The sequence below is a fragment of the Syngnathus scovelli genome, chromosome 16, assembly GCF_024217435.2.
Source record: "Syngnathus scovelli strain Florida chromosome 16, RoL_Ssco_1.2, whole genome shotgun sequence".
NCBI classification, from domain to species: Eukaryota; Metazoa; Chordata; class Actinopteri; order Syngnathiformes; family Syngnathidae; genus Syngnathus; species Syngnathus scovelli.
In genome coordinates this window covers 2523127-2536723 of record NC_090862.1, presented here as the reverse complement: position 1 = coordinate 2536723, position 13597 = coordinate 2523127, and the positions used below count along the sequence as shown (strand labels likewise).

Here is a 13597-nt window from a genome sequence, read left to right as displayed (position 1 = left end):
TCAGAAGATGAAGCTGCCGTGACGGAAGTTTTGAGTTTCAGTTGGCGTAACTACCACCTTCAGAAATACATTTTGGAATAGTCGGACATCAAAACACCTTTCTGGAGAACCTATTATCACATCATATAAAAAATATTGGCTTTGGCTAACGCAGATATTTCTATGTGAAAGTAGATTAACTAAAACAATACGAGAACATTCCATATTATTACAAATTTGCCGTCTTTTATTAAAGAGCATCACGTGTTGTCTCCGACGTAATCAACAGAAATTGACTGACAGTAAGCATTTTTTTTCTTTGGCGCCCTCAAGTGTTCATTTTGAAGTTGCGCATGATACGTCGTACATTCATTTATAACTGAGCCTGGGTCAGAAGGACACCTAGCAGCAGTGCACAGCAGACAAAAAAAGACACAAAAAAAATCTACCCTGACGTTAATCAGCTTCCAATTGATACTTTTTGGCTCGTTGAGCATTCCGTTGACAATGATGCCGATTCGATATTGATTCCACACAGCACGACCAGTCAACTCAGTTGCTACATAATCTGGATTATCTTCGGTTGTCGTCTCAATTTCCTCTAAAAGCCCCTCCAGATTGTCTAAAAGGTCAGCAGGTCAGTGACCCTGCAGATGTGCTAGACACGTGATCACAAAATGGCCGACGCACCGATCCGAGCCAGCTGTTCATTCCCGCAGAAAGCCATCCAATCCTCATCTCCTCAGTGTTTGAGATTGCCAGACCCTAGCAGAGGTCAGACACATAGTCAAAATCCTTAAAATAGTCTTGTTCCTTTCGGGAGAGGGTGCGTCGCTCGCGGGGCGGCGTGAGGGTCGGCGCCTCGGCTGTAAACTCCACATCAAAGTTGCTGACGTCTTCTTTTCCTGTGATGGACGGGATGAAAGGAGGCGAGACTTTCCGATGAAGGAGGGCGTCCCAGTCTGTATCCTAAATCAAAAGAATGTCAGTGTATATAAACATTTAGAAAAAAAAAATTGTAATTCAAACTCACTCTGAAGAAAGGCTGCTTTTTGACCTCCTCAGCATCTTTTTCTCCAGAGCCAAGCCGCCTTTCAGGATTCCTTCTTAGTAGCTTACAACAGAGCACACAGCAATTTTAAAAAAAAAAACACTCTGACATACTGTAAGTAAAAATAATTCCAATCTCACCCGTCTCATAATGCCAATGCCCTCGGTGGAGAGAAAACGCGGGTAGCGTACTTCATCATTCACTATGCTGTCAAAAACCTCCTCTTCATCATCACCTGGGAAGGGAGACTGAAAAAAAAAAAAAAAGTCCCGTTGCTGCTTCGTCACTTTTTTAAAATGATCAGAGCAACTCACCTCTCCGACCAACATCTCATAGACGAGCACCCCGAGGCCCCACCAGTCGACTGCTCGAGTATACGAGGTGTCTGTCAGAACTTCTGGGGCCAAAAACTCGGGCGTCCCACAAAATGTGCTGGTCCTGTCGCCATAACCCATGCCTTTGTGCGGGTAAAAAAAAAAAAACAAGGTTACAATACTTTAAGGGCTGGATGCTAAAAGTGAAAATGCTAACCTTCTTTACAAAGCCCAAAGTCGGCTATTTTTACAAAACCATTGATATCAAGCAGCAGGTTGTCCAACTTCAGATCTCTGAGAAGAAAAAAAAAATTATAAAATTAAAATTAGAAAAATTATTACATTTATTTCAAACAAAAACACACGGCAATATTTTATGAAGTTCAAGACTTACCGATAAACAATTTTGTGGTCATGAAGAAATTGGAGACCCAAGACCACACAAGCGGAGTAGAACCTGTGGTAGCCAAAACCATTTCAAGCCACATTTATTATCTCAACATTTATTATCTGCGCCTGACATCTTATCATCAATTTCCCCTTTAATTAATCCTCAAACGAGAACCTGCCACACGGAACTCACACAGCACGTGGCTCTGAAAAGACGTCCGCGTGTATGTGCATCATGAGGTCCCCTCCTGCCGTGTACTCCATGACGAAACACACGTGTTCTGGCGTCTGGAAACACGCAAACAGGTTGACCAGGAACGGATGGTGGGAGCTGTTGACGGTTTCGAAGATGCGCTTCTCGCACATCAGACTGAGCATAAACACCAGAGGGGAGGGAGGGAGGAAGATGAGAGTGACACGTGACGGTTATTACGTTACAGCACAGGGATGGTTATCAGATGAGCAAGCTGGTTTACCTTTCCACTTCATCCCGTGTGACTATGTCTCCTTTTTTCAGAGCTTTAATGGCGTACAGGTCTCCTGTTCGCTTGGATTCCGACAACAACACCTGGAGAATCCACCAAAGACTTGCTTTACAGAATTTTAAAAAATAAATCAGAGTAAAATGGCCACTAGGGGGTGATTTAATATATTTCACCACAAAGGGGCAGCATGATCTAATCCTAATATTAGACTACTATTTTAAACATGCACCAAAAATAATAAGGCAGTTTGAAAAGAGCTCAAGGGTCCATCATGAAATGAAAAACACCACGTTAATACCTTGCCAAAGTGCCCCCTGCCGAGAACGGCTATCAGCTTGAAATCCTGCAAGCAAACGGAGCCTCTGCTTGCTCTGAAAAAGAGATTACACAGATTATTTGCAGTGCATGCATTTTCGGTTTTACTTCAATGCATACAGTAAAAAAAAAATATGCAGAAAAAAACTGGAGATTAAACAAAGCCTCAACGCAAAAACATATTGTGTGCAGGGGTGAGTTTCAGCTGTCATGCTGTGTTGGCCAGATTGCAACAGGATGCGCACAGGTTTCGTGTGTATTTTGGCACCTGCGCAAGGAGTCTTGAGACTGTGATCTAGTCGGGGGGTCAGGAACAGGAACATCCGGCGTGGAAGGGGACTCGACGGCCGTCTGCTGCTATGGAGCGCCGCAAAGTGAAGCGAGGGAAGAAAGGAGGATGGCACAACTCATTAAAATAAAAAATATGATTAATATTAAAAATATTAAGATTAAAAAAAACATTTATTTCCCTGTCATGCTAATTAGTTCTCTAAAAAAAAAAACTAATTAATCCCTTAATGCTCCAATCCATGCCGAACATACCATCTGCCACAAGCCTTTGCTCATCTAAATCCATGACCCGTTTTTTCTTTAATTACTGTTTATGCTTGGAAAATGTACAATACATTTCTGGAGGGTTCATGACTCAATCAGTTCTGCAACCTCCAAAATTATTTTTTGTTCTCATTGTATGAGCAGAAAAAAAAGTCCACATTTTTATTTTAGCTCTCGTGCCAACTCCTGCACTCAAAAGAGGACCTGGCATATTTTCTTTCCAACATGACCACTCTCGGATTTGGCCTAACTCAAATCAAATCTTCCCTTCTATCCTATTAGGCTCCATTTAAACCGTCTTTGTTTGGACTCTTTCTCTAATTATTCACAACTTTCCATTCTCGCCAGTGAGTGTCAGCTTCGGAGCCAAATGTTTCAGATCCAAGTGCAACATGATGGTGTTAAGTCGGGTCACTTTGACCCGTACTCACTCACCGCACTGATTTCAGCTTTGACGGGAGATTCTGCGTCCAGATTTAGCTTTTCAACTGAAATTTCTCTGCAAACACAACAACACCAAATGACGAGACCTTTTCTATTCCATTAAAACCCATCTCATCGGATTTAACTGTCCTTACCCGGAGGTGTGTGTGTTGCTTGAAAAGCCAGGTGTGTATGCGGGTGAATTGCTTCCACTCGGGATGGCATTCCGCAAAAGGCGAACCCATGTGCTGATGTCCACGTTCATCTGGCGGGCACGCAGGAACGCCTTACCTGAGACAAATGATGTAAAAATGACATAGGTTAAAAAAATAAATAAAAAAATAAACCTTACTTTGCTGTTAACATTTAAATGCTGGTGGCTAACAAGTTTTATTGGCAGCGCTCCAAAGGACCTATAGCTAGCTGCATTGTCAGCCAGCTATTATGTTGCTTGGAAATGCATCAAGGCCATTTTGCACACTCTTATGTGGCTCACTTCCCATTTTGAAATAAACATACAATGCATCATAGCACACACACACACAAGTCCAAGTGTTTTGACTTCTGAAGCATACCGTGTTGTTTGGAAAAGACATTCTTTTGTCTCTGGAGTCTTCGGCCTCTCTCTATTACTGGGTTGAAAAAGGTGACCTGAAAAAAAAAAGATAAATAAATCAGAATTTTAGAACTTCAATTCAGATTTTCATCACTTTCACAAAATTGCTACTTTTTTTTTTTTTTTGCTACCTCTGCCAGCAGCAGCCCCTGAGGTTCCAGCGCTAGCTTTACTCTGTGTCTTTGATTATCCAAAAACTCCTCCAGCTTCAGGTACTTGAGAGCGCACAAAGAGCGGTAATCTCTCCAGTACACAGCTATCTCCAACTCCCTGGACTAATCCAAAAGAAAACAAATTTTGTATATAATACTGAATGTAGACATCCACATACGGATTTTCGGACTAATTTGGACAACCCATTCTCACCCTCTCCAGTTCCACGGTGAAGCTTTGGTCCCACGTCTGATCTCCAAATGTTCTCCAAGCGGTCTGACCTACAACTGTGTTCTCCAGCTTCAGCACGGCGCTCACTTCCACTTTAATATGCACACAAACGGAGGCATTGTTTCATTCATCCAAAGTTCTTCCACATATATTCAAATACATACTCGACAGCTCATCATTCTTGCCGGGGATCTTCAGGCTCATGCTACTGGTGCTGCGGCTATAGAGGCCACTTAGTTTAAAGGAGGAGCGTCCATCTGCTGGAGAGTAAGCGGGAAGAACCACAGGTGTTCCTCTGCTTCTGCCTGGGACAACCTCTGGTAGTCCCACACAGCCCAGAAGATGAACTTGAAGAGTTCCTGCACAGGGAAAGAAGATTTCCATTAAACACTGGCGGCGCTAGAAAGGGGGACGTGGGGGGCACTGTTCCCCTGTCGTGTCTACCTGTGAGAGGTGATGGTTTACTCAGGGTGCTGTACTGGTTGTGAACATAAGGTGTGCTTTGGCGGATGCTGAAAGCTGACGAGGAAGCCAACGCCAGCTCTTCCTTGATCAGACAGGCTTTGGGGTGGTCCTCTGGGAGCTCCAGTAGCCGTTGCTCCAGAGAGCACCTGAGCAGGTCCAGACGCTGGGATGACTCACTCAGACCACACTGTGCCTGTGGTCACACAGATCAATGTTTTACTACTAAAGTACTAAAAGTGTTGATTTGCCAGTCACCTCTGACCTCTGCCATGGCCTTTTTATCTTGGACCTTCCCTGCACCGAGCAATCGCAGCATGTTCTTCGCTCCCTCCGCCATTGCGTGCTCCACACGGTAATGATGCCACAGCTCCTCGACGCGCAACTCCATCCCACACAGGTCAGGTTTAGCTAGCACAAAAAGTGGATTTCAACATACTGTACAATCCTCAGCCATCCTTCTATCTCGAGCCAACCTTCTTTGTCTCTAACCTCTTGCTAAAAGAGGGCCTAGCTTTTAGTTGATGGCCAACATCAAGGGGATGGAGGAACATCAATAAGACTCAAACCAGGAGCTGTAATGGACATCAATGTGTGCACACATAGTGTCTGAGTGTGTTTGACCGGGGGCACTGTGAGGTTCTGAAGCCAGAATTGATCCATTACTGCCGGGATCATGAAATATGCAGTGTGACAGGTGGGCGAGCGTTAAAAGGCGACCAGAAAAGATGAGCGAGGATGAAAAAGTACAGCGAGATAGGGACGTACATTGGCCGTCCTCAGATTGTTCCGTGGCCTGCATGGCCTTTCGGATCTGCATGCGGATGATGTCGATCTTTGTCTTGCTGTCCTGTAGCATCTGCTGAGCTGTCTGAAGAAGTTTTTTGTCCTAAAAAAAAGCAGAATTTGAAAGCACCATAAGAATATATTATGCAGAGAAGAGTAAATTTGATGAGTACCTTGGTAGCTCCATTGGCATAAATGGGAATCATATTTTCTGCACCCTGTTTGACCTTCAACTCAATGTTTAGCTGGCGCTCCAACGCAGCAATGCGGTGTTGGTTGGCGGACGGCCGACTGATTGAGCCTGGAGACGTAGCAGCATCTGTCAGAGGTTAAGGACATCACTTAATTGATCTGAAAATTACAAAAGATGTATTTTCTCTATTACATGCACTGGCGGAGGTAGGGGGGGACGTGCACGGGGCACTGCCTCCCCCCTGAAATATGCTTGTGCCAGGCCACATAATTGACTTTTGAGTATTTTCCAATTTTGACTGGATTTTATTTCCCCATTTCCGCTTACATTTTCAAAGGGAACACATAACAGCTTTCTACAGATTTTCTGTGGACTTCCTTGGCCCCCCATGGCTCCTCCAAATGGAAAAAAAAAACGAGCTCTGCCAGTGTATCTAGGACAGTGACATTTTAAAGTGACAGGCAGAATAATAAAATGCCCACTAGATGGTAAAATGAACATCATTACTTTTTTAAACTACTTTTTGTGACATTTTCTTTTGGATGGTGTGCAATGAAATCATTTCCAATCAAAAATATATGTGCCTGTTTGGTGGACCAAGCTAGACTTACTCTTCTTTTGGCACTGATGTCTGTGCTGACATTGCTGCTTGTGCAGCACATTATGCTGCATATTAAAGTGTTTAATGTTTATTTCAAGACGTGAGGTTGTAAAACTGACAAGCTGGTTTATTAATAAGCATTGGCTAATGTTAGCCTTGGTTAATGCTTGTTGTTCAACAAAGTGGTGAATTATGTGATAGCAATTAAAGAATGGTCTTCAGAAAGTGCACCTTGGTTCTCGTTGTGTCCCTTGACCACAATGAGTGCATCGAGCTCCTGCAGCTGATCTTGGAGATTCTCGAGTTTACGTTTGGAACTGCGTAGCTGCGAGTCCACCTGTTGGGCATTTCTCTTGTCGGTGGTGGCCCGGCGTAAATTCTCCGCTCCCTCCTTGATCTTGAGCTCCTTGCGGATTTCCCGCCGGATCCTCTCGCGGTACTCATCCAGGCGCTGTTGCACACCGGAGTCCGAGAGGTCGGCGTTCTGGTCCAAGCCGAGTTGCTGCAGGACCGACAGCCCGCCTGGATCCGTCTGGAAATGGGAGAAAAAGAAAAGTGCACTATTTTTATATTATTATAATATTTTTTTCTAAAGTAAGAGTTGCACAACCTTTGGCTACTCCAACTGTTAATGAGAGTGAGGTATTATGAGGCAACGTTGTTAAAAGCTTTTCTGCAGGTAAGAAGAATGCTACATAAATGGAGCCCATTTACTCTAAGTGCGTAAACAGCTGAGCCAACATCAGCGCTCCGATGATTAACCCTAACATGATTACGGCAGATTAGAACAGCAGGAATACAGATTCGAATCAGGGTCTCATCTGCTTCTGGACGGCTCAAAAGCTGCAGCATTCACATTATGACTCGAACACGGGGCTTAAGTGGTTCGCAAGAGTGCCTCACATTTGTAAAATTAAGATTCAAATCTTGAGTTGTGTGAAGTTTGCATAATATTGTCCTAGTGTGTTTTTTCTTTGAGCACTCTGCAGTGCTTGTTTGAAATAAAATGAATGAAGCATAAAATGCTAGTCGATTATTTTGACAATCGATTAGTTATCGATTAATCCACTTTGATCGCTTTGTTTTTTTTGCCACTCCCACAAGAGACCTCAGCGGTGACACACCATGAAAGACAGGAAGGGCGAATTCGCACAGTGACTCACCCATGTTCATCACAATTCAATTTAATCTCTAGAGTTTTTCAACAAAAACGCCCAAGTGGACGACCACTTCCACAGAAGAGCCAAAATATCTGGCAGAAGAGTCGATTCAGATTTCCAAACACGTCAATGAGGAAGCAAGAGAAAAGAGAAGGGCCAACAAGTCGGCCATGTTGAACTGAGCTGAAAAATTGCCTACCGACTGATCGCCGTCAATCAGCTCAGTGAGCTCGAGGTCATCCGCAGGTTGATCCCTCATAGAATCCTCTATTGCATCCTCACTAGCCATGTTTGGCCTCTGGCTTTACTCACCCTCCCCTCGGCAGACGGCTTCCGTACCCGCCACTCAACTAATATGCGGCTCCTCCAAAAAAATCCAGAATGGATTTATTATACACTCCAAAGTCTGTTCAACGCCAAAACAAGTGAACGGGGTGGAGAGAGACACTCGAGTGTCGAGCTGTCAGCTTCCTGTTCTGTTCATAGAGGCGTCATGCCTACACACACACATGCACACACACTCACAGTATATGCAAGTCTGGTGGTTGTGCAAGTGGAGAGCTCACAGCCACTCAGCTTCCTGTTGCTACCCAAAGCAGAGAGGCAGCATTGTTTAATAAAATTGTGGTCATATTATTGTGCATCTCTAAAAATATAAACAAGAATATAAAAAATAAAGCTGCATATGCAGAGAATACACAATTTCAGTCAGATTGAATGAGCAGAGCTGAGAAACCCCACCAAGGGTAAAAAGGGCAAAACCTTTCCACTGACCTTTAACTAGAAAGGACTTGACATTTCCCCAGTTTTTGTTGTAGACGTCAATAGTTTTTAAAAAAAAAAGAGAAAAAAAAAAAAGATTGAGCACCCCCAGGTGCCAGGCCACATAATAGTTACCAATTTCTTTCCAAAATACGCCTCGTCCTCAGTTGAGAACATCTAGAGGTTGATCAGCGTCTTCTGATATTAGGTCAGAGAAGATTACAAAAAAAAAAAAAATACTCACATCCCGGAATAAAGATGTAAGCAGCTGTATTCCTGCGGCTTCTTTCCTCCTTAGCAGTAGCCATGTCTTTATGAGATATTTTGCAGCAGACGTTTTTTGCGTATTGGTTATTACTGCTTGCGTGAACATTTTGTTCCCGTGACCCAGCACAACACAGAGTCACCTTAAATCAAAGTTATGAAAGAAGCATCACTAATTGCTTTGCGTCTTTGATATGACACGTGCAATGAGGTGACATTGCACCATCTTGACTGAACAGAATCCTATTTTAGCTTCAGGGGGGGGGTCAACATGTTTTTCCCCAAAGTTACCCTTGCTAAATCTGGCGTCAGAAAAGTCAATACACACACAAAACAATTGGTTAGTGTCGAGCAATAACACTCAGCAGACTGGAATTATAATTTGGTCTGAATGAGCTAACGGCTTACACAATGTACCTTGGACTGAATGTGTGTTGCCAGATAATCTCTAAAATCCCTCATATTGCGGAGGAAATGTTGCTGCTCAATCTCCTCTTGATGTTTGTGCAACATGGCGGAGATGTATGCGTTATATCGCTCATTGCATCACATTGGAAAATTAGAACAGGTGCCAAAGTGCGTCCGAGTGGATGTTGTGTGTCTGTGTGTGCGGATGTGTGTGGTGCACTCCACAGCTGGGGAGGTTCACAGCAAACTGAATGGCATCTTTGTAGAGAAGTCGATCTTCTCAAAAGACTTCAGTAAATGCTTATGTTTGTGCTCCCGCCTTTGTCCATTGTGAATTTAGCTGCAACAAAAAGTTCCTCTGTTGAGGGAGGAATAAGAATAAAATCCTCTCCGGGGAAAATTGTTGCAGGACACATAATGTGTTTCTGTGATTTGCGACATATTGTTTTCCTTTTCTGTCATACTTGTTTTGTGATTATTTGCTGCTACAGAAATACAATATGTTTCGTTAGCGTTTTAATATCAGGAGGAGCCGCTGAAAATCGGTCAGTTATGGTGTGTCAGCAAGTTTGGATTGTGGGAGTGTCGCCGGTTGAAATTCCGAATCTGAATAACAATATGGGCTGCCTGCATATGTGGATATACACACACATGCTGCTAATACAGACATGATACTAATGGACATGCCAAGCAGATTAAAAAAAAAAGATGATTGGCACGGAGTCGAGGGGGGATAAGAAGCCCATTTTATAATGTGAACCGTTATCCCTCTTAACTGATTCTGTCTGCTAGCGTAGTAGCAGCAGATGTGAAGCGCTAAACACACACGCAAGTGTTAGCAGTTGATATTATGCTGAACACAACAAATTGTGTCATATTATGTTAAAATATATACATAAACTAACAGATAAAAAATAACTAAATTAATTGTGTTTAATTATTAATTTATTTCATTTTTATTGAATTATTTATTAATTTTATTTAATTACTCATTTTATTTTTAATTATTTAGTCTGGCATTTCCTTTAAACCCATTTAATACTATACTTCTATGTACAACTGATTTTTCTTTTCTTTTTTTATCTTCTGAAGCTATTATAAAGTGTATGTATGGTAAAAATAAATTCTCAAAGAGACAGAATTAATCACAAGGCAGGCAAAGAGATATTAAGTGAGTCCATGCAAGCACAACCCTGTCAAACTTCCTCCTGTCTGGACTTTCCCTTTGCGGACACTGTATCCTATTCATAGAATGCCATTTATCCTCCTACGGTTACCACTCTCAAAGTTTCCTATGCATTGTTTGTTGGTGGATTAAAAAAAAAAAAAAAAAAAGTCATAATAGCGCCAGGCTGCTTCTGATTGGTGCCACCGTCTCAAAAAAAACCTACACGACAACAATGGCGGTGTTTTAGGTTACACTTTCAAAGGCAAGACGTGTATTTGTGCTACTATCTGACCCTCGCTAACATTTTCCCTCTCTCTCGGCAGGACAGGCCGGGGCAGTGTTACGGATTCAGCCTCGGGTCTGTACTCATCTTAAACCCGACACCGCTATTGTAGGGCAACAAACAAGACTAGCGCCTGAGCTCAATACAGTGGCGGGAGAACTCGTCTCAAATGCATCAGGTGGAACCACAACCAGGTCACACATCCTTGGGCTTCTCTCAAAACTAGTTTGGACTTCACACCGGTTGGTGCCTTTTGCATCTTACACAGAGGTCATCCAGACGCTGACCTTTTAAGACCTCGGTCCATAACAGTAGTTTCATAGTACAAGATTGTGTGCGCTATTTTAGTTCTTGTAGTGTTTCCATTGAATAATTGAATAAAAACTTTGTATTTTAGTCTTAGTCAGGTTATTGTGGAAAATCAACGATAATTAAAGTTGGTCTTATAAATATTTGTAGTTTTGTACTGTCCTAATGTTATGTTCTGGATCTTGGCTTAAGTTTTCTTTTCTCCTAAAGTGAAACTTCGACTCACCTCACAGCGTGTAAACCGCACACACAGACATGTTAAAATGACTATTTACTGTGAAGGAGGATCTTCAACACTATTTATAGTTTGTTTCTAAATTCTTACTGTTTGTTACAAAACAGAACTGATGGATCCCATGTCTGAAATGATTGATTTTAATCGACATTATTTCCCACAGGTCCAAATATTTAGAAGTAACCTAAGTAGGAGAAGCCAATGAACAACTAATCCAATTGCACGAGATGGATGTTTTGGAAAACTGCGACCCGCCTCGGAGACACACTCAAACCCCTCAGCCTCTTTATCTTCTCGTGGCAGAAGTAGAGATGTCATAACACGTGGGAGACAATCAGCTGAGTTCGATGAGGAGCCCTCTCCAAAGTCTTCCGAGGCCATTAAAGAAAATGGAAGAAGCCGCCTTCATTCTGCCGGATGATCAATACAAAAGTAATTTGGCTGCTCCTCTCCACCCAGGAAACAAGCGGCGGCGGCGGTGGCAGAAGCTCCTCTCCCATGCTCTTACACTTTCAACCCCAAAAGAAATAAACAATTCATGAGCGAGACTGTATAGCTTCCCCGTAACGAATGTTACATTATCAGCTCAGCACAGTGCTTGTGTCCTTACCACCATGTTTGATTTACACCCCTGAAGTCATCTGAAGGAGGCGGGCCAAAAAGATAAACAAGCCACCAGCAAATAAAACTAATATATCAGTGTGAGGATTCATGTGTTGTTAAAATAATTTTAAAAAAGTTATTGAGTGGCCTCTACTGACCCCCCAAAAAAAAAAATCTAATAAGGTCATAAAGGTCATACAAGGCCTCCTACTTAACGAGGCCTAATGCGAGAAGGTTCAAGCAACCTCAATTGGATGTCTTTATCTGCTACCACTCACTGCTCTGCAATCACCATGACACTATCACTGAATACATTAGAGTGGGCAGAAAAGCCGTCATTGCAGTGCAGGGAAACTCGACAATGCTCAACATCTCATTAGCTCCTCTTGCTTATTATAACTGCATACATTACAATAATATTGAACTTGCTCAGAAGGAGACAGCTGGAATGCACTACACCTCCAAGCATCGTTCTAACAGTGGACAAAAATGAAATTAGGGATGTGTGTGGAGAACACAACTAGGTGCACTGTTGATTCAGCCTTATCTGTGCTGACATTTTGCTCCACACCATCCTGGCTTGGACTGACACCAGGAGACCTGCAACCTGACACACCATATGACACCGCAACACCTTCCGATGACTCACTGAAGTCTACCAATGCCAACTACTGTGCATGATATAATCCAAACAGTCACCAAAGGGTGAGAGGTTTGCCTTCTCTGAATTAATTCACACTAAATTTGAAAGCGTTTTATTATAGACGTGTTTAAATAGGACTACAGTATACATACAACGAGGCCAACCAAAGTTCACTGACCCAAAATTTCTTATGATTAAAAGCCACACTATTTTGCTTTATTAGTATTAATCGGTCAATATCTTTAGTTTTATCCACTTCTTTTCACTGTTTCTTCATTAAGGAATAGCTGGAACAAGATATAATTATTTAAAATGTTTGGCTTTTATTTGCAATAAGAAGCCATTGACCCAAAAAGAAACTTTCTGAAATGTGTACAATGACTGAATGTCACAATAAGATGTTCTGTAAGCCTATTAACGTTAGCAAAATCATATTTTGGACTATCTTTCAAAATCCCCAGCAGATAAATAAACCAAGTGCAATTTCCATGATCAATATCAACCTCACGCTTAAGTCATGCACAATAAACTGATTTCTGCAGATGCAAAAAATACCAAAAAATGAACTTACTTGCAGGTCGTTGGCCATCATGTGCTTCCAGGTGACTCCTATTACCGCTTGTTTGGCTTTAAAGATCAAATCATGGTGCCTTTCTCAGTTTGCGACTAGAAATGGCCCAAACGTCGATTGCGTCGTAGTCAACAAGACTCCAAAAAACTACACGGAGGAAACCGGGAGAGGAGATGCTTTGAGCGTCGGGGAGAGAGGAGACCGTTGCCTCCTCGTTGCACCCTGAGCCGCATCGCGTTGTGCAGCGTGTCTTGCAGTGATGTGAGCGTGGGGAAGCTGTGTGATCATCCTCTGGAGATGCTCACCCACCGGAGTCACCAGCAGACACCGCGGACCCCCAGGGACATGTCCGCCACCTTACGCGTACTCCTGACCTGCCACGGTTGAACGCTGACAGCTGCTCAAGGGAGGGCGGAACGAGCGTCAAGTCACCTCAGAGACATAAAGGAAAAAAAGCACTTCCGGTTTTACCTTTTAAAAATAAAACTGCGGAAGCTATCCTTCTGTTTTGCACTGGGAAAATTTGCAGAATCATTTGTGAGTCTCTAAGAAAATGACCTAAAACTAAAAACTGCTTATAAATATTTTCAGAATTGGTCGCTGCTCTGTATTGAATACAAAATTAACATTGGGAAGA

General features: G+C 42.6%; 1 protein-coding gene across 5 annotated transcripts; it reads right to left on the bottom strand.

Moving 5' to 3' along the window:
• Positions 1-203: 203 nt before the first annotated feature.
• On the bottom strand, positions 204-13373 carry LOC125984063 (serine/threonine-protein kinase N1). 5 transcript variants are annotated; one of them, XM_049745875.2, is made up of 22 exons: positions 12961-13373; positions 6786-7086; positions 5934-6079; positions 5743-5863; positions 5240-5385; positions 4957-5170; positions 4677-4871; positions 4495-4604; positions 4260-4403; positions 4088-4163; positions 3668-3803; positions 3525-3588; positions 2803-2891; positions 2518-2590; positions 2211-2302; positions 1928-2104; positions 1739-1801; positions 1562-1638; positions 1345-1487; positions 1171-1278; positions 1013-1093; positions 204-948 (listed from the first exon to the last, which is right to left on the bottom strand). In XM_049745875.2, exons 1-22 carry the CDS (start codon positions 12979-12981, stop codon positions 745-747), a joined length of 2781 nt encoding a protein of 926 aa, XP_049601832.1. In that variant the 5' UTR covers positions 12982-13373; the 3' UTR covers positions 204-744. The 5 variants fall into 5 exon arrangements, with proteins under 5 accessions (XP_049601832.1, XP_049601828.1, XP_049601829.1 ...); XM_049745871.2 differs by lacking the exon at positions 12961-13373 and adding an exon at positions 8721-8872; XM_049745872.2 differs by lacking the exon at positions 12961-13373 and adding an exon at positions 8721-8872 and having other exon boundaries at positions 2803-2888.
• Positions 13374-13597: the final 224 nt, after the last annotated feature.